Source organism: Elgaria multicarinata, chromosome 10 (genome assembly GCF_023053635.1).
Source record: "Elgaria multicarinata webbii isolate HBS135686 ecotype San Diego chromosome 10, rElgMul1.1.pri, whole genome shotgun sequence".
Classification (NCBI taxonomy): domain Eukaryota; kingdom Metazoa; phylum Chordata; class Lepidosauria; order Squamata; family Anguidae; genus Elgaria; species Elgaria multicarinata.
In genome coordinates, this window is record NC_086180.1 from 38,092,346 (window position 1) to 38,115,782 (window position 23,437).

At 40.2% G+C, this 23,437-nt stretch overlaps 1 protein-coding gene across 2 annotated transcripts in view; it reads left to right on the forward strand.

Annotated features, from left to right (window-relative positions):
- FAT4 (FAT atypical cadherin 4) overlaps positions 1-18,852 on the forward strand; it is a 146,396-nt gene extending 127,544 nt beyond the window's left edge. Inside the window, exons 12-18 of one of the 2 annotated variants that reach the window (XM_063136007.1) lie at positions 1,724-1,809; positions 4,327-4,506; positions 6,643-6,767; positions 7,321-7,538; positions 10,138-10,399; positions 15,810-17,507; positions 17,595-18,852. In XM_063136007.1, coding sequence (XP_062992077.1) covers positions 1,724-1,809; positions 4,327-4,506; positions 6,643-6,767; positions 7,321-7,538; positions 10,138-10,399; positions 15,810-17,507; positions 17,595-17,677 — 2,652 coding nt within the window. In that variant the 3' untranslated portion in view covers positions 17,678-18,852. Of the gene's footprint in view, positions 1-1,723; positions 1,810-4,326; positions 4,507-6,642; positions 6,768-7,320; positions 7,539-10,137; positions 10,400-15,809 lie in introns of both variants that reach the window. The other variant, XM_063136006.1, reaches the window with a different exon arrangement.
- Positions 18,853-23,437: the final 4,585 nt, after the last annotated feature.

The following is a 23,437-nucleotide window of genomic DNA, read 5'->3' on the forward strand; positions in this document are numbered from 1 at the left end:
AGCAGCCATTTTCTACAGGGCTGTGGGAATTTTATGGGAAACTGTTAAAATCATTAACTTGTCAGATTTGAGATACAGCAAAGTGACATGGTAGAAAGTGTCATAACTGAAGAGGTAACGGTAGCAAATTAACTGCTAAAGTAACAAGCATGAACGTTTGACTATCATTAGAAAACTGAACTGTATGAAATCAGATCCAAGTAAAATACCGTTTCAAATAACTCTTCCTCTAGGGTGACTCTCATCCAGCTTATAGAAAATATAGCATTCTATGTACATTCATATAAATTCCTTGTAAGGAGCTACCTGAAAGACAGAGAGTTGAGGAGATTTTTTTTAATGATGTCCGTACTTCACAAAAGTTTCAGAAGGACAAATGAAAGCATGTTCTTTAATTCATGGATGAGACACATTGGTAATGACTGTTATAGAGATTAAACTAAATGCCTTCTATGTCTCTGTAGCTCCTTTTCGGCATCATAAACATGGGCCAAGTTTTTAACATTCAATTAATTCCCAAAATTTTAACATTTAATTAATACCCAGTTATTTCCCCCCAACCCTTTATCATTCCAGTATTTCAAGAGGGTGGAATATCAAAATATCTAGCCTGTTTTGCTCTAAGGAGCTCTTAGAAAATGAAATAAAGGGGGAAAGTCTGTTGGTTGCATTTTCATTGGTAGAAATATCTGATTGGGCGAAATTTCACATTGGGTTCCATGATTTGATCTTCCAACCTAATTTGGTCTTCAAAAAGCAGCCCTCGCAAGCACAATTTATAGTGGAGCCATAGTTCTTATGCAGCGGAGAAGGTTTAACCATTTACTCCTATTCCAATTTCCTGACATAAATTGCCCATCCAAATCTGCTATTAGATATGGAGGGGAAAATTTATCAGCACAATGTCCTTGTCTTCTTGGAGGCAAGCATCACAATTTCCAAAACCCATATCCGTGCCCTGGAAATACAAGTTTCTCTGGCCGCTCTAAATCTAAGGGCTAAGGGGTATATCTGTGCTACTAATATTAGCTGCTTCATCTGCCATGGTTTCCCCATCCTCCAAATTCTACCTTAGTTTTCTAGGACCACTTATAATGAATTCTGTAATGTGAAAGCCACAGCCAATAGTGAAAGACAATGAGAGGGCAGTACCCAATCCTGCCACTGCACCAACAGGAACAACTGTGAGTGCAACGTGTCTAGCACTGTCAGATTGCCAGCACTGGATTCTCTTTTTAAGCGATGAAATAATAGTTTTATCCCTTGAATATTGTACATTTAGTAATAAATGAAATCAAAACTGAATGAGGTGTTATGAACATATATTTTTACACTGCCCTCTCCACGTATCCCAACAGCAGAGATATCTGGAAAAGATCCTATTAAATTGTCAAGGATCCGCAGGGTCTGACACTCTACGGACCCTATTATCTGCGGAGGGGGAGTGGAATGCTTGAAAATGTTGCATTATTTGCCCATTATGTAATGACTTATCAAAGACTGGGAGCTACACCCAGAGGCATGGTGGAATAGTCAGCAGGGAGATTAGTACTGTCTACTATACTAGCAGGCTGAATTGCACAATGTAAGAGTACTAGTTTGTCTGGAGGATGTCAAGATGTTTTTGTATGGTTTGTGGTTGTTTTATGCCAATAAAGGTACATTGATTGATTGATTGGTTATGCATAATGCATAAATGCTAATCTTGATGCACATTTTCCAGGCCGCATCCTTGACTGTGGACTCCTGCTCAGAGGAACAGGAACCAGGCTACTGCACTGTTAGCAATGTGGCTGTATCTAGTGACTGGTAAAGAACATTTCATTATATTCTTAAGAACATAAGAAGAGCCATGCTAGAGCAGACCAAGTGTCCATCTAGTCCAGCACCCTGTTCACATAGTGGCCAACCAGCTGTCGACTGAGGACCCACAAGCAGGACACGGTGCAACAGCACCCTCCCACCCATGTTTCCCAGCAACTGGTAGATATAGGCTTACTGCCTCTGATACTGGATTCTTGGTAATTATAGGTTCAATATACACAGCCTGGTCCACAAGGGGTTGTGCTGAATGATGCCTACTGAGTCCATGGAGTTAAAACATCTTCAGTCCACATACTTGGACTCGATGGAGTTTCTGGTTAAGCTGTTGGAGAGAGATAACTGCCATCTTTTCTCCTCTCTTTTTTCTCATGCAAAAGAAGAAGCTAGGAGAAAAACTGTTCAGATTAATATCAGTCTGAACTGGTCATGGTAATGCAACTACTGACACTATAAAACGAGCTATCAAATTGAAATAAGCCACAATTAGATTTAATAGCAGAACACTACAACCTATTATGCATATGACATTGATATATTACTCACTCAGTTTCAGATGAAAACTTTCATCTAACAACAAAGGAAAATCCATCTTTTCAGTGACAGAGGTTTTTTTTTATCAATTTTTAATAATAATCTACATCAGGAATAATCAACTCCTAGTCTGTGGACCAGATGTGATCTACAAATCAAATTCATCTGGTCCTCCAGTGTCCTACCAGACATTAATCAAAACATGAGGGGGGTGTTCCTCACAGTTTCAGTCATGAAGAAAAAATATATATGATTACAGTAGTTCTAAAAGGTAGAGATATTCCTTACTTGGATGGAACATTGCTATTTAGAGATATAACATGGCTAGGCGAGTAACCATTTAGAATGGAATATAGCCCTACTCAAGCGTTCCTAGTTAAAGTACAGTAAACACACAAGGAGGGGGAGTGCACTAGCCCCACTCACTAGCAGCAGAAACAAACTCTGCCCTATATAACCCAGTTTATTTATTTATATATTATTACATTTATATCCCACCTTTTTCCCTTCAAGGAGCCCTCCTTTATTTATGTATTATCTCTGAAAAGTTCAAACACTTTGGAAGGGTATGTGTTCATAAGATTGCAGAAACAGAGTCCAAGTTCAGATTTGTCACAGGACCAAATACATTTCCCTTCAAACTATACATCCTCAGTGAAATAATGGAAGTACTTGCACAAGAAATGCTTACAGTCCAGTTCTATCTGATCTGAGGTCATATCTTGACCCAATCACTAAGACATTTCCCCACCCGCACAGCAACTGATCTACGTTCAACTGGAGCAACAATATCACAATCATATTTAAGTTCCTTTTGACAGATATATACCTTGAGTAATCAAGTAAGATTGTGATCCAAATCATGGCATTCTCAGAGTAGCCGTACTATACACAGAGTTGTCAGTACACTCAAAATGAGAGTTTTACTAGTTAAAAAAACCTGTGCAATCATATTGAGTTCAAGTGGGAATAGGTATAGGACTGCAACTGTAGTGATGTACTATTCGGTTTTAGTTACAAAATGTACGCTTCACTTGTTTCAGAAGATGATATTTTTATTACATTTATTCATTATTATACAACAAATGACTTTATTCTCATCATATATGCTATCTAATGGTTTTCGTTCAGTGAAATGTTGCCAAATCCATTAAAAGGGATTGGGTGTTTTCGCCCGCCCTCATTCCCCTTTTCAAAACTTCATAGCTGCCTTTCAACATCATATATTCTGGAATCCAGCATTCTGATTATTCATTACACTCTGAGTAACTCAACACAGGAAATTCAGGATTCAGTTCTCAACAAATTACTATTGCTATTCCTCTGGGTTATGTCCTGGGTATTCATAACCCCTGAACTTGGGTATCCAATGTAGGGCAGATGGAGAACAGAGGGGAACTTCTCATCCATGTTCCATCCGCCCTGCAGTTTTTGAGCATCTATCCAGGAGCTTCAAAGTGGAAGGGGGGAGGCTGCACATCATTATCATTATCATCATCTTAATTTATTACATTTCTATATCGCCCCATAGCCGAAGCTCTCTGGGTGGTTTACATAAGATTAAAGCTGTCTAAAGCAGTTTCCACAGTCCCATCCCCATCCCACTCCCAGGAACGCCCCCATCCCACTCCCAGGAACGCTGCATGCTCAGTTTTATGATCACAGAGAGGCAGCTGTGAGGGGGAAGGGACAGCGAGTGCAGTTTCCTGGCTCTGAGATGGGAGTGCTGTCGCTGAACTCAGAATGTTGTCTCTGAGCTTGCAGCCGAAAAAACAAAAAATCCTATGTTCCCCCAGACACTATCTAGGGGACATAGCAAGGTTCTTGAAGTAATTTTATTAATTTATTTGCCACATGAACTTCAACATCATTGTAATTGTAAGTAAATATTGATAGGGATACAGTGAACTGTAGTCCTTGTTGTCATTAATTATTCTATTCTTTGGTTTTCCCCCTCACCCCACCCCCCAGGACTCTAGACGTACAACCAAACAGAGTCACCATTGGAGGTATCAGATCCTTGGAGCCAATACTTCAAAGGAAGGGACAGGTGGAAAGTCATGATTTTGTGGGTTGCATAATGGAATTTGCAGTCAATGGACGTCCCTTAGAACCCAGCCAAGCTTCGTCAGCTGAAGGAATCCTAGATCAGTATGTCATTTATACAATATCCTAATTGACTAGTTCCTATGCCTTCCATAGTCATCATCTGTCTGAAAATTAATGTATATTCCAATTCAGCATGGGACATATGTATGCAGAGACAGCATCCATATTCAGATTCTCTTGCTGGATTGGTGATTGTGCCCATAGTCTTAATCCACATTTAATTGGAGAATGAACTCATTCTCCGCTGAAATGTGCATTTTTACTAGGGGAGTCTGAATGTGCCTTGTTGCATGACAGAGTGTAGAAAATAGCACACATTTACATTGATACAACTGTGCACATGGGCATGTGAATCCCCAGGAATCATCTTAGGTTTCCTTGTTGTGCATTCTTATATCAGAACTGGGGGCTGAAAGAATATGAATTTGAAAGTATGTTTTCTGCAAATCAGCAAGAATAGACTATCTGGTATTCTGCATTCAGAAAGGCAACATTCATTTAACATTTCAGTGTGTGACCTGCGGGATCTGACTGCATTGGTAACATTCAGTACATTAAATGCACTCCTTACAGTGCCAGTGTCTGTTATCTCACTTTTCCTCTTAAATATCAATGTACTTCCTCCAGACCATCTCCCCCTGCGAATGCTATTCCAAAATGATTGATTAGCTGAACCTGTTGTTTCTTCCATCCTGCTGTTTGAACTTAGAGATGGAATAAGAGAATATCCTCAGTGGTTAGCTCATCACTCCGCCTTTCATGGCCTCAGCTTGTGGCATAGGATTTCCTAAAGCTCTGTAGCATAGAGATCAACATCAATTACATTTTCACAGACAGCCAAATATTGGACTTTCACTAGCGGAGGATAGCTGCGTCTATATTTTTTGTATTTCTTGTCCACCAGGAATCTTTCTTCAGTGCCTTGGACAGTTCCATAGTGAAAAGTGGTTTCAGGCTTCCTTTCAGATTTGTTTGGCAGACAATAAAGTAAAAATCATATTGCTCTAAATTGAATGGACACTTCCAGTGCATTCCGCTCTGATTACTTGTTGCATTGTACTTTCAGAATGTGTGCGATGTGGTTGTTAAAATTGATTCTGGAATACCTTTTCCTTCTTAGTTTTAACATGTACAAACCCCAGCCTCCAAATCCATAAGCTTACAAGTGGCCAGCATCTATTGTGAAGCCATAAAATTGACAATTATGTGGGTTTCATTTGTTCTAGCTGTAAAATTGAAGCATAAGATTCTCATGAAGCAATTGTACATTATTTTAAACAGCAGTGTAGTAGGAGCATAATATAAACCATTCAGGAGTATTCACATCCTTATTTCCAAGAATATTTTTTAATGAAGTATATTTTATATTTAACACTAAAACATAGTGGTTATTAATTTTACTGATTTATTTTAAAAGTAGAAACTGCATCTTTATCCTAAAGAGCATTTCCGGGTGAATGCTAAAAAGTAAATTCAGTACAATAAAAATAAACTAAAATCTAAATAAAATTGAAAGACACAGTTAGAATTAGGGATGCTCAAATATTTCATTCAGTCCACATTTTGAAGCAAATTCACCTGATTGGCACCCCTTCAGCTAATGTGAGGATTGGAACAGAGTTATCTTTTGAATTTTGCACTTTTCCAAATTTTGCAATTCCATTGTTAGTTGAAAAATCAATATGTAATATCAAATGTATAGTTTAGGATAACAATTCATTTGCACATATGTGCTTTGAGAGAAAACGGAAATGTGTATTTAAATACACGTTTTTTGTGGATTTTAAAAAACAACACTTAGATGAACTGACATGTGAAAGTGACCCCGACCAGACACCATCTATTCAGTCCATCCCTAGTTAGAATATTGTAATATCTACAGTGAAATGTATATTTCATCTTAAAAAGTTAAGCAAAGAAGTATTATTTTGAAATAAAGGTATGTTGAATGTGTGGAGGTGATATTTTCGAAATTATTAAGGAGACATGGGTACCAATTTGCTTTCGCCCAAGAAGCTCACTGGATGAACCTGGGCCAGTTGCTAGCTGCCTGTCTAACATACCTCACCAGGTTGTTGTGAGGAAAGAAGGGGGGGATTATGTGGTCTCCCCTGTTTTCTTTAGTAGAAGGGCAGGATTAATAAATAAAGCACTAAAACTATCATTTTGTTTGTTTAGGTGTCCTAGGCTGGAAGGAACTTGTGCTATGAACCCTTGTCAACATGGTGGCACATGTGTGGATTACTGGTCTTGGCAGCAGTGTCATTGCAAGGAAGGACTGACCGGAAAACACTGTGAAAAATGTAAATAGAGTGTTTATTCCGCACCTCTCCCCCCCCCTGCCCCTGCTCTTAACCTACATTTTCATCTTTCAAAATTTCTGTTTTCTGCTTTACTCATGAAAAAACTATGTAGTGACTGAATTCATGATAACATTAATTCTGAAGTAAAATATCATGCTAGTCAACTCCACGAGAGAGCAGCAATTTCAACAGAAACACTTTTAATAATAGAAATTGCTGGTATTAAACCCAGCCAGCCAGTCACTTACTGTTGTCTAATAAATTTCTAATCCAGCATTGCAACTAGGTTTGTTTTTGTTTGCTTTTACTTGAAAACATCTTCATACTGAAAATTAATTGGGATGGAATAGAACAGAATGGGAGGAATACATATCTTTTCCCCATATTGTTAAAAAGGAAGATAGATTTTTTAAAAAAATACTGATTAAGAATCAGATTATTTTCTGCATACAGTTTTCTGGCCTTTAAAATGGTTTGTGTATTTATTTAGGGCAAGGGAAGGGAGAAGACTATGAATGACAAAAGTTTGGTGTTACAACCTTCTTTATTCTAGATGTTACAGCCGACACTGCCTTATCATTCGAAGGCAAAGGGCGTCTTGATTACCACCTAAGACAGAATAGGAAATGGGAATACATGATGCGATCTAGCATTGGAAATGCCATTTTGGAGCCTCAAAGTATGGATAGTATAGAAGTCAAGTTCAGGACAAGGAGTAAAAGTGGAGTCTTAATTCATATCCAGGAAAGCAGCAATTATACTACTGTGAAGGTAAGATGGGGTTAATTTCTTTGGGCCGCTTGCTGTGAAGTGATCTTCAACCCTTCTGAATTCACCCCACTATTTTACTTCAGAAATACCAGAGTGCTGACTAGTGCTGGGCAGAACTCCAGCTATCAGAAGGCCTGAATGATTTTACTTCTAATCAGCTTTGTCTAGACTCCCAGTACCGACTGTTTGAATGGCAGCCAGAACAATGTTTGTTGCGTATGATCTTAATGAAACATTGCACGCTAGAGTGAAATCTGTTCTCCTATTAACTTCCCTCCACCCTTCTTCAGACCTCCTATAAAATGTGACCACCAAGCTCAAATTAGTGTTGGGCCGAAAATTTCAACTATTTCATTTTTGTCATTTTGTGGGGGAGGGATGAAAACTCAGGTGAAAGAGACTGGGATAGGTGAGAATTTTGGAGAATTTTCTCCTTGGGGAGGAGAAGAGGTTTTCCACATAGCTTGTTAAATGTAGCCAGTTAATCAGGGGTCTTCTTTCTTTCTTTCTTTCTTTCTTTCTTTCTTTCTTTCTTTCTTTCTTTCTTTCTTTCTTTTTAAAAAAACACCCCTGGCATTTTCAGGAGCTCAGGAATGCTTACTGGATGCTTATTGAAGAGGGCGAGGACACATGGTCTCCAACAGGCATTCATGAAAAACTGCTGGGCTCATCCAAATGCTGGAGGAAGGGGTGTTATTATTATTTGAAAAACTAAAACACAGGAAAAATGCCCCATAGCAATTGGCTACACTTTAAAAAGGTATGTGGAAACCCTGTCCCCCTCCCCATGGAGAAAATCCTCTGGATTCCCCCCCTCCCTCACAGAGAAAGAGGCAAAAACAACAACAACCCAGTGCCTCTTTTGCAAGGAGAAAGAAAGTTCCCAAAAATACAGAACAGGTTTGGCCCAGTACTAGCTCAAATGTTGAACTCTCATCTTTTTTTTTCAAGCATACTAGCACACAGTCCAGTCTTCAAATCAATTAAACCAAAGTACTCGAATTAAGCTACCTAAGTTTCCTTGACTTTGGTACAGCTGAGTCCTTCTTGGAATATATGTGCCCTTCTTCTTGGCAGAGGTGCAGAACAATCATCACAACATCATGAAATGGATTTCAAGGTGTTTAGCCTACAGGTGTAGCTTTTGCAAGAGAAAGGAATGTATTCAATCTTTAGTGATGACAAATTAGTCATATCACTAAATGAGTAAAACAGCAGTACTGGCAAATATCTTTATTGGGTGGGTACAAGATTCAAGTGTTTACCATTTTTCCTCCAACTTATAAGAATATCCAGTATAAGACCACACTTTTATGCTTCAGCCAACATTAATTTAACTGTTTTATATGGTTTTCCTGCGAGGTACACAAACTTTCCATCACATAAGGCTATACTAGCAAGTTCTCAGGACATTATCATATAATTTGCAATTTCTATGGCTTTAAAAGGGGGTTGGATAAACTCCTGGAGAAGGCTATCAATGGCTACTAGCCTTGATGGTTATGTGCTACTTCCAGTATCCAAGGCAGTAAGCCTGTTTGCCCCAGTTGCTGGGGAACATGGGTGGGAGGGTGCTGTTGCACCATGTCCTGCTTCGTGGGTCCCTGGTCGACAGTTGGTTGGCCACTGTATGAACAGAGCGGTGGTCTAGATGGATCCTTGGTCTGATCCAGCAAGGCACTTCTCATGTTCTTATCTACAGTGGGGATGGGGGTGGGGGTGGGGGGTTTAAGCAGGCAAATTGCAATCTTTTCTTTTATTTGTACTTTCTTTTTCTATGTCTATGGACATAACATAACCATAGAAAGACTGCAGATGGAGAGAATGAACCAATTTCTACTAGTGGAGCCTGGAAAGCAAGGCATGGAGACTGTGTGTGTGTGTGTGTGTGTGTGTGTGTGTGTGTGCGTGTCCATATAGCAAGCAGATTGGGCAAACACAGGCACAAGTAATCTTTATTCAGATCCAGCAATCTGGAGTAGTAACATGGAATCCTACTCTGCTATTCCACAACTGTACTAGAGGCGTTTCTACTGAGCAAACTATAAAATGGCAAAGCCAAGGCCCCTGCATCTCCCAGACAAACATCTAGTAGCCATGGCCTTTGCCCAACTGTACGCAGGGTATTTACAACAAGAGTGTCTGAAGTCTAGTATTCCCAATGGTTTTTGTTAATATTACTTTTTTTAATGTTATCTTTAACATGTGTGGGTTAGTTCCCTGAGAGTTGTATTCTATCTGTAAAGAGTGAGTTCATGTTACTGCTAACATGAATGTAGAAGCTATGAAATCGACCTTTCATCTTCAGAGGTGTATGCATTACATCTCTCATCAATGTAGTTTATGAAAACCTGCCATTGTTGTGTCATATCAAGCCTTGTATGTTTCCATCAATATTTCAACTAACTTCTCAGTTGATAGGGCTTGTTGTTTGGATAACCAACTATATAATATTAAAGAAATGCCAGAAGGGAAGACATTAAAGCCTGTAACAGTAAAATTTATATTACACTTATAACATGGCTCACAAAATGTACAACTATTTAATTATAGTCCTTTATTATATCTTTAAGTGTTTTCTTCTTCTTTTTCCTTATAGATAAAAGGTGGCAAAGTGCAGTATGTCTCTGATGCTGGAATTGGTGGAAAAGTGGAAAGAAGTATCCCTGAAGTTTACATTTCTGATGGCCATTGGCATTCTCTCTTCATTGAAAAGAATGGAACTTCCACAATGCTAACAGTTGACAAGACCCATAGTAGAGACATCCTACATGTCACACAAGATTTTGGAGGACTAAATGTCCTTACAATTTCTCTTGGTGGAATCCCAACTAATCAGGCCCTCAGAAGCAGTGACCCAGGTAAGAAGAAAATTAATACATACAGGCAGTATCACAAATAGAGCGGTCTACATTTTTTGAGCATCATTTGCTGAACAACATAGGAAAGTTGAAGGGTACATTTAAATATTTTAGGGATTAAATCCACTTGCATCATAAACCATGCAACATTGTGCCTATTTTTCATTGTTCCTTAAAATGTATTTATTTAATATTATATTTCTATGCTGTCTAACAACCAAAGTTCTCTGGGCAGTTCACAACAATATTGAATAAGTTGGAGGCCAGCTCTATAGGTCCAGGCTCCAATGTGGAGATGATGATGATGATGATGATGATTAAATTACATTTATATGCCACCCCATAGCCAAAGCTCTCTGGATGGTTTACAAAGATTAAAAACAAATATGCAAAATTTCAAACCATAAAAAGCATAAAAACAGACAATACCCAGTTAAAAAAACTCAGCATATGCTGTTAAATGCCTGGGAGAAGAGAAAAGTCTTGACCTAGAGCCAAAAAGATAACAATGTTGGTGCCAAGCGAGCCTCGTTGGGAAGATCATTCCATAATTGGGGGCCACCACTGAAAGGCCCTCTCCCTTGTTGCCATCCTCCGAGCTTCCCTCGGAGTAGGCACCTGGAGGAGGACCTTAAATGTTGAGCGTAGTGTATGGGTAGGTTCATGTTGGGAGAGGCATTCCATCAGGTATTGTGATCCCAAGCCGTGTAAGGCTTTGTAGGTTAAAAACAGCACCTTGAATCAGGCTTGGAAACATACAGGCATACAACACATAGGATCAGATGCATCAGTCCCCATGTTCACACTATCTTTAATAAGTGGTGCCAGTATCTTAAGAAATTGCGCCTACTGTATCATGCTAAAACAGGAACAACTTAGTCAGAACCACACAGAGAAATGGTAAAAAGATTAGTCCCATTTATGGATTAAATCAGCAGTTTAGGTGTTAATAGTCTTGCCTGGATTTTTAAAGAAAATATATGGAAGTGAACTTTAGATACAGACACCCAAGCTAGCTAAGCAGTATGGAGTGATGTTTCAGAGAGATCTCTTTATACTAAGAATCTGTCTTACTTAAAGGATTATCACCAGATAGAGTAACTTTGCTGGTTCTGAGTTCACACTTCACATTTTTCCCTGTGTCCAATAAAAACAATAAAATCCACAGAACCTTAGTTGGTATGAGATGTGGTGTGAATGAAATCACAGTTATGGCATTTGCCATTCCTGCCCTATAGCTGTATATTGATTTTGCAGTCAAAATGGTAGCTTGTGCATTACCAGGGAGAATGTTTGGGGAACGAGGAGAATAGGAAGTCTTTCAATAAAATGACTAATGTAGAAGTTGACACCTTACAGGAGTCTGGACTGCAGTATGAATATACGGTCCAATTTTTTCTTCCCTACAATGTTTTGTTAGTATTGGATTTCACTACATGTGGGATGCCAAAAGATTTCCAAAGATAGGTATAAAACTCTGTATGAACTCCAATGGTCAGAAATGTTTGAAAGAAAAGCAAAATTAAATACCTAAAAATCAGAGAGGTGTACAAATAATTACCCTGTTGAGACGACACACCAAGCAACGGTGGTTAAGCATTTTGAGCTAAAAGTTATGGCTTAGTGTGTTGTGTGAACCATGATGTAATGTTTTGTGTGAAGCACTTCTAACCATGGTGGCTATATAACCACAGTTTATACATGCTAACAAACCATTTGCTGCAAAAGGGTTAGCGACCTAAACATGGCCTAGCGTATTGTCTGAACAGGCCCATCAGATAAAACCCTACAATCCAATGTAGAGGAAGTTCTGAGCATTTTCCTGCTCTATAATTTTACATACTGCAGTAACTGCCTCTTTAGATCATGATGTGGGTTCCTGGAGTTATTTGAAATGCCTTCAAAAAACTAGTGATTTTATGCTTCTTTGTTTTATTCATAGATTCAAGAAAGTGAAAAGTTGTCTACACTTTTCAAGTGACAACTGACTTTTTCAACTTCAAATGAATTCGATCAAATGAAGGATTTTTAAAATTTTCTGTAGAAGTTTACATTTCTATCATAAGCTCCATTGGCAGTTTGACAAACTCTGGGTCAGAATCTTCAGCTATGGATGTTACAAAAAAAAAGTCTTCCTCTTTTTAGAAAAAAGAGGCTTTACCTCAAGGGACCTATTTTTACATCCTCAGTGTAACTATTGGAAGCCTTAACTAGTTTTATTATTTTCATACAAAGCTTGATTCAGTGCACTGGGTGCACAGTGCCCATATAAAATGGTATCTGCATAGCATATAACACAGCTCTGTTCATGTGCCATGACGTACATATGTAGACGTATGTGTGGGGATAGGAAAACCATGGATGTGCAAGCTTCTTGAAGTTCTCCAAACTTTACTTCAAGCCATTCTCATTTAAAGTCTAATTTTGGGGTTCATTCAAACAGGAAAAGTGTGCATTTTTCAAAACTGCTTTCCCCCCATGGACTAAAGCATGAATGTGTGATTATTATTTTAAAAATGTATTTTAAAAATGCACAACTTTGATATATGCATTTTTAAAGTTGTAGATTTCTTAATGTGTGGATGTTTAAAAGTATGCATTTTGCCCCCACTAAAGATGGAACACGGGAATATTTAAGAGTCTGAACTGCGCAACTTTGGAAGTGCACATTTTTTAAAGTGCGCATTTTTTTAATGCACAGTTTGCAGATGCAAACACATGTTTGGAGATTTGCAAACATTTTCAGAGAACATGCACTCTTGTTCAAGGTGGCAAATGGGGCTTTTTCACATGATTTGCAAACTGAAGCAAAATTCCTGTTCATTCCTACATCTGTGCAGGCACCATGCCAGCTTGTTACAGGGTTCCCATTCTCTGGCATACTGATTGTTCATTTGTGTGCATAGAGCAGGAGAGGAATGGTGCTCTTTTATGTGCTGAGTGTATCCCTCTATGCTCAGTTTAAAATGGATTGAATCCATAGTATTTAAAATCCCCACCCCCAATATTATATAAGTATTCTGTATTTTTGAAAACAGAAATTAACTTGGTGAATGCAGAAATTTTATGGAACCTACCAGCAATTAAGCCTACCTATGACTTACTGAAACATAGACACCAGTCTCAAGCAACAGAGGGCCAAACTACACATGATGTTACTCTTCATTCTAAAATTAAGATTAAAATGAGTAAACAAATTTTAAAATTCTAAAACACAGAACATACACACATAAAGCATTAAAAACCGTTAAAAAACTAAACATGTGGGTGATTAAGATGTGCCGCCATATGTCTGGGCAAAGAGGAAAGTCTTAACCTGGCACCAGAAAGACAGCAGCGTTGGCGCCATGCGAGCCTCTTCAGGGAGATCATTCCATAGTCTGGGGGCCACCATCGAAAAGGCCCTGTCCCTTGTTGCCACACTCCGAGCCTCTCTCGGAGTAGGCACCCGGAGGAGGACCTTAAATGTTGAACGTAGTGACCGGGTATATTCACGTCGGGAGAGGCGTTCCATCAGGTATTGTGGTCCCAAGCCATGTAAGGTTTTATAGGTCAAAACCAGCACCTTGAATTGGGCTTGGAAACATACAGGCAGCCAGTGCAAGTGGACCAGAGCAGGTGTTATATGGTTGAACCTATACCCTTAATGCCTTTGCTTTCCCATTATCCACCTAGAAACAGGGATATTAGGCAAAGAGTTGTGAATGTAATACATTTCAGCAGTTGGTTGGTAGATCACAATTCATTTCCATGTACCCAGGCTACCGTCACAAAAATCTGCAATTGAATTACAAAGTTCAGATGTAATCTGGTCACTGGCTGACAGAGATGTGTCTGTTAGCAAGTGCCCTTCTTAGCCTAAAGGGGTTTCTTTTCATCTTTGTTTTATTTCCAAGCTTCTGGAGGCAGTCAACCATCAAGGGGAAAATGTGTGTGAAGACTGTGTTGCAAAGTCTAGCGGAAGTTTTAAAAGTGTAGGCTAATGCTGCAGTCCTAAACAAAGCCACTAGGAAATTCAATCGCCATCAGTTGAATTTAGGGTGTAACAATAAAGCAGTGTTTACTGCATGATCCATTCAAACGTGTGTTTTTTTTAAAAAAATCAGTCCTGTAATTTCAGAGGAAAACATTTAGGCTGCAATTTTGTACCACATACCTGGGAGTAAGCCCCATTGAACTGAACGGTGCTTACTTCAGAGTAGACATGTATAGGATTGCATTAAGAAATTCTATACATACTTGCCTCCGACATTGCAATCAATGTGACTTTTAAAAGTTTAAGTGTTTTAATATTTTTAAACACATTTTAGCAAATATGTATGCTTCTCTAAAAAGAGTTTTGGCTGCAGTTCTATACACACTTACCTGGGAGTCCCATTGAACTGCATTTACTTCTGAGTAATAGGATTGCACCTTTAATCATTTGGAGATGTTAATTCCCATGCAGATTGGAAGAGATTAGAAATGTTAAAATAACACACATTTATTTAGTTTACTAAATTTGGGTGCAAACACGTAGGTTATCCAGTATCCACTCAAGCCAAGGAAGACCAGAAAAAGATTGACATAAAACAAAATTAGGTAATATGTTTGATCTGTGTGTGTTTTTGAAAAGAAATGACTACGTCTGATATGCTTATGTAGAGAATGCTTAATTTCATTATTTGTTTAAGTCTATTTAGTTCAGTAATTGTTTCAAAAGTAAACTTATCAGCAATGCTGACCTTATCAGCATTTTTGAGCAAATGGGCTGAACCACCAAATCAATAGAAAACATGTACTTGCTTGGGTTTTCCCCTCCATTTCTACTGTCCAAGTGAAAGTCATTTTTTAAAGCTGGTTTTATATTTCAGCACTGGATACTGCTGCTTTGAAAATGATGGTAACAATCCAAGTGCATGCAGAGGCTAAAATAAAAATAAAATAAAATCTTAGTGCTAAAAGTTGGAGCCTGATTTTCCTATGAAGTTCATGCCAGTGCTTTGCTGCACAGAGCTCCCTCACAGCCTCCACTGACCTGAATTAAGCTTATATGACAGTCACGCTTGGTGTATGTGTGTGTGTGTGTGTGTGTGTGTGTGCGCGCGCGCGCTCTGTACAGATAACTACATGTTATTTAGGGTGATAATATGGAAAGGAGGACAGGCCTCCTATATCTTTAACTGTTGTGATGAAGAGGGAATTTCACCAGGTGCTGCATGCATACATATGACACCTGTTGAAATTCCCCTTTCTCTTCGACTTTTAAAGATACAGGAGCCCTGGCCTTCTTTCTATATGGTCACCCTAGTGTTATTTATGTTTCCTTTCCTAATTTATATTGCTTCGCCTTCACTAGCTAATTAAGTTAACATTTGTTGAACAAACTAAGTTCCTCCAGCTTCTAAATCCCTGTTTTCCTTTTCCCTAGATTTTGATGGCTGCATTGCCTACCTGAAGTATGGTGAAGAAACCCTTCCCTTCCTGGGAAAGCACAGCCTTGCGACCATATCCAAAACAGACCCCTCTGTGAAGATTGGCTGCCGAGGCCCCAACATCTGTGCCAGCAATCCCTGCGGGGGTGAATTAATGTGCATTAACCAATGGTATACGTATAAGTGTGTATCTCCCGGAGCCTGTGCCTCCAACCCTTGTCAGAATGGGGGCAGCTGTGAACCTGGAGAAAGGTCTGGATTTATTTGCAGTTGCCCAGAATCTTACACTGGAAGAGCATGTGAGACAGTGGTGGCTTGCCTTGGTGTCCTCTGTGCCCAGGGACATGTGTGCAAGGCAGGAACGAATGGAGCCCATGTATGTGTCCCTCTGCCTTACCCAGCTGAGCTCTCTTTGCCACTGTGGGCCGTTCCTGCCATTGTGGGCAGCTGTGCTACAGTCCTGGCCTTGCTGGTGCTTAGCTTGATCCTGTGTAATCAGTGCAAGGGGAAGAAGGCCAAAGTGCCAAAGGAGCAAAAGAAAACCAAGGAAAAGAAAAAGAAGGGGAGTGAGAATGATGCTTTTGATGACCCCGATAATATACCACCCTATGGTGATGACATGACTATCCGGAAGCAGCCTGAAGGAAACCCTAAGCCTGACATAATTGAAAGAGAAAACCCTTACCTCATCTTTGATGAGACGGACATACCGCACAACACAGAGACTATACCCAGTGCCCCTCTAGCTTCCCCTGAACCGGAGATAGAACACTATGACATTGACAATGCGAGCAGCATCGCCCCTTCCGATGCAGATATCATCCAGCACTATAAGCAGTTCCGAAGTCACACTCCTAAATTCTCCATCCAGAGGCACAGTCCATTGGGGTTTGCAAGGCAGTCCCCCATGCCCCTGGGAGCAAGCAGCTTAACTTACCAGCCTTCATATGGTCAAAGTCTAAGGACAACTTCCTTAAGTCATTCTGCATGCCCGACACCCAGCCATCTTTCTCGTCACAGCCCTGCTCCATTCTCCAAGTCGTCAACTTTCTACAGAAACAGCCCTGCAAGGGAAATGCATCTTTCAATAAGAGAAGGGAGCCCTTTGGAAATGCACAACGATGTCTGCCAAACAGGCATTTTTAACTATCCCACTAGACTTGGAAGAAGAAGCAAGAGTCCTCAGATGATGTCATCACATAGCTCCAGGCCAGGAAGTCGCTTAAAGCAACCAATAGGACAGATTCCTTTGGAGAGCATTCCTCCTGTAGGACTTTCCATTGAGGAGGTGGAGAGGCTTAACACACCACGTCCTAGAAATCCAAGCATCTGCAGTGCTGACCATGGAAGGTCTTCATCTGAGGAGGACTGCAGAAGGCCTCTATCAAGAACAAGGAATCCAGCTGATGGCATTACAGCTCCAGAATCATCATCTGACAGCGACTCCCATGACTCTTTCACATGTTCTGAGATGGAATATGATAGGGAAAAGCCCATCGTGTACAACTCCAGAATGCCCAAATTATCTCAAGTTAATGAGTCAGATGCAGATGATGAAGACAATTATGGTGCTAGGCTGAAGCCTAGGAGATACCCAGGACGCAGAGGAGAGGGTGGTGGACCCGTGGGTGCACAAGCACCTGCACCCAGCATTCATGACAATGCATCACTTTTAAAACTTGGGCCACAAGGTGGTAACTTCAACTGGGACAACCTTTTGAACTGGGGGCCAGGATTTGGGCATTATGTGGATGTTTTTAAAGATTTGGCATCTCTTCCAGAAAAGACAGCAGCAAATGTAAATGAGGAGAGCAAAAATGGTACAACACAACCAAAAGATGGGGAGGCTGAACAATATGTATAGGACTTCAGACTGACATTGTCAGAATGCAAAAGCACGAAACATTCAAGCCATTCTATCGTTGTAGATAAGAGAAGGGCAGACTTTTTTTTTTACCCAGGGCCAGTGATTAGGACACATTTTTAAAATAATCACCTTTTATGCTGCTGAAAAGGACAGATACATTTTTGTTGTTGTTTAATTTAATTGGGATTGGTTGAATTTGTTTCTCCTGCATGCATTATATTTCCAAACAAGATATTGGGCATGCGGCATTTGGAAATAATTTTCTATATTCCCTGTTTGGTTTGTGATTTTTAAATTAATAATGATCAGTTCTCAAAATGGACACAAGATGGTTTATTGTGGAAAGAGTGTTTGTACCCAGTTTTAATACGTTGTTCCGAAATGCAAAAAAAATATCAAGTATGTTGTTTTTGCTGGGAGATATTTGAAGCAATTCTGCAGAGGCTGGATGAAGGAATGATGCCCTTGGGCTCTTTTCAAAAATGTACTTCCTACATCCTGCAGTTGCTCAGATCTGGATACTTTAAGGAACGATAAGCTTGAGCAATTTCTGTATTATCTTTCTCAAAACAAAGGGTGCTAGAAACCAGTTCAAGCTCATCAGCACTTTAGGATTTTCTTATTTTTGACAAGGTTGTGTGAGAACTTCTGAATCTTCTATCCCTATTTCCCCCAACGAACAGTATATCTAGGTAGTATGGAAACTGATGGGCATTATCAAAATAAACATTTTGATAAGTAGTGTGGAAAAGTGCAAGGGAAGGCTACAAGGCCAAACACTATTGGTTCTAAGTTAATCTCAACTTGAACATTAATTCTGTATGTTCTTGGGCAGCCTTCTCCAACTGGGCATCTTCCAGCTGTGTCGGACTACAAACCACATCATGCCCAAACAGCCATGATGTGGCTGGGGACGATCAGAGTTAAAGATCAATGCAGTTTGGGTATGGCTAGTCTTGGCAAAACATTCAATATCAGTGTTTCAGTTTTGCCATCCATAGAAATAAGAGGAGAATGTCATAAAAATGACAAAACCTACCTCACGGGGCCATTGTGAGGACTGCTTGCCTATAAAAGTGTTTAAAAGCCATAAAGCACTGTAATTAGTATTACTGCAATTAGTATTGTAAACACTGCCTTGCCTTGCCTCCAGGAACTGGGAGTGACCTCTCTCTCTCTCTCTCTCTCTCTCTCTCTCTCTCTCTTTCTTTCTTTCTTTCTTTCTTATGTTTTGCTACAACAGAGAATATTGTATGACAGAAGCATTTGAAATAAAAATATTTATTGGGGGAAATATTCATTGCACTCTTGGAACAGAGGACCACTTGTAAAATAATAATAATAATAAAATACATTTAGTACCAAGGTATGGATACTCGAGCATGACAGATGTAGGTGTTGTATCTGTTATGATGAGCACAACATCTCTACTTTTCCCTTTAAAATACATGATGCAAGAAGGGGGACCAGTCCTTTTCTCATGCTGCTTACAGGTACTTAAAAGGGGAAAGCAGTAATCTATATAATCATTACCAATATGAGATGCATGCGTTTTGTATAGCGCTGGGCCAAATCTTGCCCCTATTTTCGGGAACTTTCCTCCTACCTACGAAAGAGGCATTGTTTTTTCTGCCTCTTTTGCAGGGAAGGGGGGAAATTCGTGGAATTTTCTCCTTGGGGAGTGGGACAGGGTTTCCACATACCTTTTTTTAAGTGAAGCTGATTGCTGAGGGATCTTCTTCCTCTTTTTTAGTTTTTTTTTTTTTAAAAAAAAGAAAAGCATCCCCCTCCCCCTTGGCATTTCGAGGAGCCCAATAGTTCTTACTGAATGCCTATTGGAGACCATTTGACCTCACCCTCTCCAATAAGCATCCAGGAAGCACTCCTGGGCTCCTGAAAATGACAGGGGTATTTAAAAAGAGAAAGAAAGAAAGCCTCTCAACCACTGGCTAAATTTAAAAAGCTATGTGGAAACCCTGTCCATCTCCCCAAGGAGAAAAAATCTCCTAAATTCTCACCTCTTCCAGCCTCTTTTGCCCAAGTTTTCATTCCCTGCCCCCATGAAATGCCAAAAATGAAATGGTTGAAATCTTTGGCGCAGCACTAGTCTTGTTCTTGGGTATCCATGCCTAAGAATACAAAATGTATTATGAGAAGTGGCCCTGCGATGAGGGGGATCTCCTTGATTCACTCACAGTAGGTGACTGTTCTAAATTTCCAACTTTTAAATTCGCTTTTTGTAGAAAAACCATGTGTTTCCATACAGGTCCTATTGTACTGTGTAAAAAAAATGAGGGTGTTGTGGGGGTTGCTTCTCTTTCTCTTTCAAGCTAAACTGTGTTTTTGGTATCAATATTTTTCCTATAATGAATAGTTTTCTTACTTTCAGGGAAAGTAAGAAAAATTATCTCTCTTTTTCTTTCTTTTTTTTTTACATTTGTTACTTATGTAACATTCATATTTTCACATTTTGATAAAATTGTAACATACCGTATGCTTTCTACGTGTAAATGCCAATAATAGAATTAAAATATTTATTTAAAATGTCTGGTGTACAGCAGTGGAGACAATCTGCTAAACCTCAGCCACTACTTAATCTGTTGCAGTTCCTCTTGCCAGCAAGAATTATGCTACGACAACAAACAGGTTAAAGGTCATAGGGCAAGGACAGCCCGACTGCTGACCAATGCCACCATTCAGCCCTCATACTAGGAAAAGATTTCTGGTTGGAAGGCAAGCTTGGGCCCACCACAGTGAATGCTGAAACCATAGGCCAGAGGTGGGGAACCTCTTTCAATCTGAGACCTGAATTCAGTTTTGCCGGAGCTCTCAGAGGCCACATCCCAGTAGTGGTTGGGGCCAATAACACAAAAGCCCAGCTTATTTTAGCTTAAAGGTTTTCCATAACTGAGCCTTGGTAGACATATTTCAATCTTTTAGAATTGGAGAAAAAAAACCACACAGAATCAGGGAAGCCGCCCAACATCAGTGGTCAGGGGGAAGGGGAAGTGGCTTTCTGGGGAACCCCAGAGGGCAGGATTTGCCCCTAGGCCTGAGATTCCCTACACATACCATAGGACAGTGCTACCACCCTGGGTGTGCAGCAGGCATGCCGGCCCCTGAGCTGGTCTGTACCTTGAAGTGACACCCCAAGATCCCTTAAGGCATTTCCCCAGTGGAAATCAGGGAGGCCAGCCCACTTAACCCTGCTATGGCTCCTGTCCAACACCACCAGCACCTGCCAAGAAGTTGAGAGGATCCTACAATGAGACGTCTTTGAGCACACAATGAAGAACATTGCTATGGCAAAGGCAAAAGCCCTCTATCACTTAAGCCAATTATGAATGTGGATAAAGTTTCTTTCCAGCCTTGTTAACTATTGGCTAACAATGAGCTGCAAGACAAGGCAGGTAACAAGAAAGTTGGCTAACACCTAGACCAGACCCCCAATTTATAGCCCAACAGCAGTCCAAGAGACTGTTTCCTCTTCTGGTCTATTCCAAGACCCTGCCTCTAGCAGACCAGTTAGCACAGCAGATGGTTTCCATGGTTTGGTCCTGGGCTGCAATGTGGTTAGACAGCAACTCAATTCAGACCACTGCCTGGCTGGAACATAGAGGAATCATCTCAACCTCCTACAACCTCCCCTCGCATGCCAGGCTCAACCAGGAGCCCCTGGAAGTCGGAGCCATGAATTAATCAGAATAAATAACAATATACAGATTCAATGTACCTCGCTAAAATTAATTTGTCACAAGGGCCTCAGCTAGTGCTGCTGGAGAGATTCATATTGCCTGGCAAATAGGCTTGTAATGCTCACCGCCAATACTTCCTTCTTCTTAAAATGTTTGTGAGATGTGAAGCAGAGACAGCCTGCTTGCTAAGGCCACCTATGGAGCATCCTGGAATGGCAATGTTTCTGGGACTGCCAGAGAAGCAGCACATAACCTGAAAGATATGAAGAGGATCCTGTGTTCCAGGTCTCATTGCTGTTCCACAGCATCCTGTGGAATACAGCAAGGGAGCATGGGATATACCACTTGAACTGTGTGGTAGTGCAGCTGCTGGAAGCAGCAAAATCCTTAGGTCAGCCCTGTTTTTATATAATAATATTCAATGAACAAAAAACCTACGGTTTATAAAACAACGTTAAGGCCGTACACTTTTCCACCAAGCACCAAAAAGCGGGGAAATTGGGAGTTAAGGCTCGCCAGCCTTAACACCACATCCTCCCTAAGGAGGCAGAAAGTACCAGTGAAATTCTCATTCTGCCAAAGCAGATAAACCATGAGGACAGGATGGAGAATAGGATATGCAGAGGTGACTGTGGGGTTGTGGAAAACTGATGATGAACAACTTAGAGCCACCTACTTCTTTTTTTGTTTAGAGCAGCCCTTCCCCAACCTGGTGCCCTCCAAAAAATTAATTAAAAATTGATGGAACAGTCTTTCGAAAAAAGAAAGGCCATTCCATCAATGGGATGGATAGGGGAATGCAATCCAAATAATGGATTGCATAGGAACGCTTCCCCTTTTGTGCTATAAGTGCGCAAAAAAATCATCGCCAACCCGGAAGTAAAACAAAGCAGATTGTGACCAACATACTTTCCCCCCCATTTTCTGCTTTAAACTCCCACCCAGCCCTCAATATTGCAGGAATCTCCCTGAAACGCGCAGGGAATGTAAAGCCAGCATTTCTTTCTGGCAGTACCACGTTTCAGAAAGATTCCTGAAATATTTTTCATTTTAGAGTGCTAGGTTGACCCTCCCCCCACTAACTAAATTTAACATGGCGGAATGTTCATTTCACTGACGGGCCTTAACACAGGGGACACTACCGTGTCCCCTGTAATTATCCCATACTTAATTTTTATAGTGTCCACTATGCAAGATGGATTTGCCCTAGAAAATGTGTATCTGAAAGAATACTATGTATCAGCAGGGTGCTTCAGATTTGGCCAAATCCTGACGCAAGTCAGGCTGTTTTGGTTGATGTCCGAATCAAAGTGGGGCTCCTCAGAAGTGGACCAGATCCAAATCTGAACAATCCTGAAGACACAGGCATGTCTCCAAAAATTGATACACTTCTCCCCAAGCCCTCCATATAAGGAAAATACCAGATTGGGGAGAGAGGAGAAGGGTGTAGTTTTGTGATTGGGCCTCTAGCTTCTAATCACAGTGAATGATTTAACCAAAGCTCTCCAATCCCAGTGCTTTCTTATTGAAGAAATATGTTTCAGGATTGATCCAGGATCCATTTTGCTTTGCTAGTTTTCTCTCCCAGGAGCAGGGGTGGAGTCTGTGAGATCTGGATGGGTGTAGTATTGGAAAATGCTGTATGTTCACATCTTTCTACTTCTGCCACTGTATGCAAAAAACTGTTGTCATCAAGTTGTTGCCCAATGTCAATGAACTCAGTGGAAGATGGTGGGCCAGAACAGTATACATTCATTCCTAATTAGTTTCATCTGGAATAACAGGACATCTACAGTTGATCTATTGGTCCAGTGCTTGCTGTAATTAAGCATCTGTTAAAAAGCTGCCTCTTTGGGTCAAATATTATCCTCTTAATACTGATTGTACCCAAGCCAAACTCTGATTTTAACTGCACTTGAAAGCTGCTGTGAACAAAATCTTGTGAAATTAACACCAGGCATCTTAGGGTTTGCAGAATGTCTGTGAAAAAATGTTTGAAATTATCAGTTTATTTTGTTCCAGGAAAGTTATACACAGTGCGGGTTTAAACTGAATTGACAAC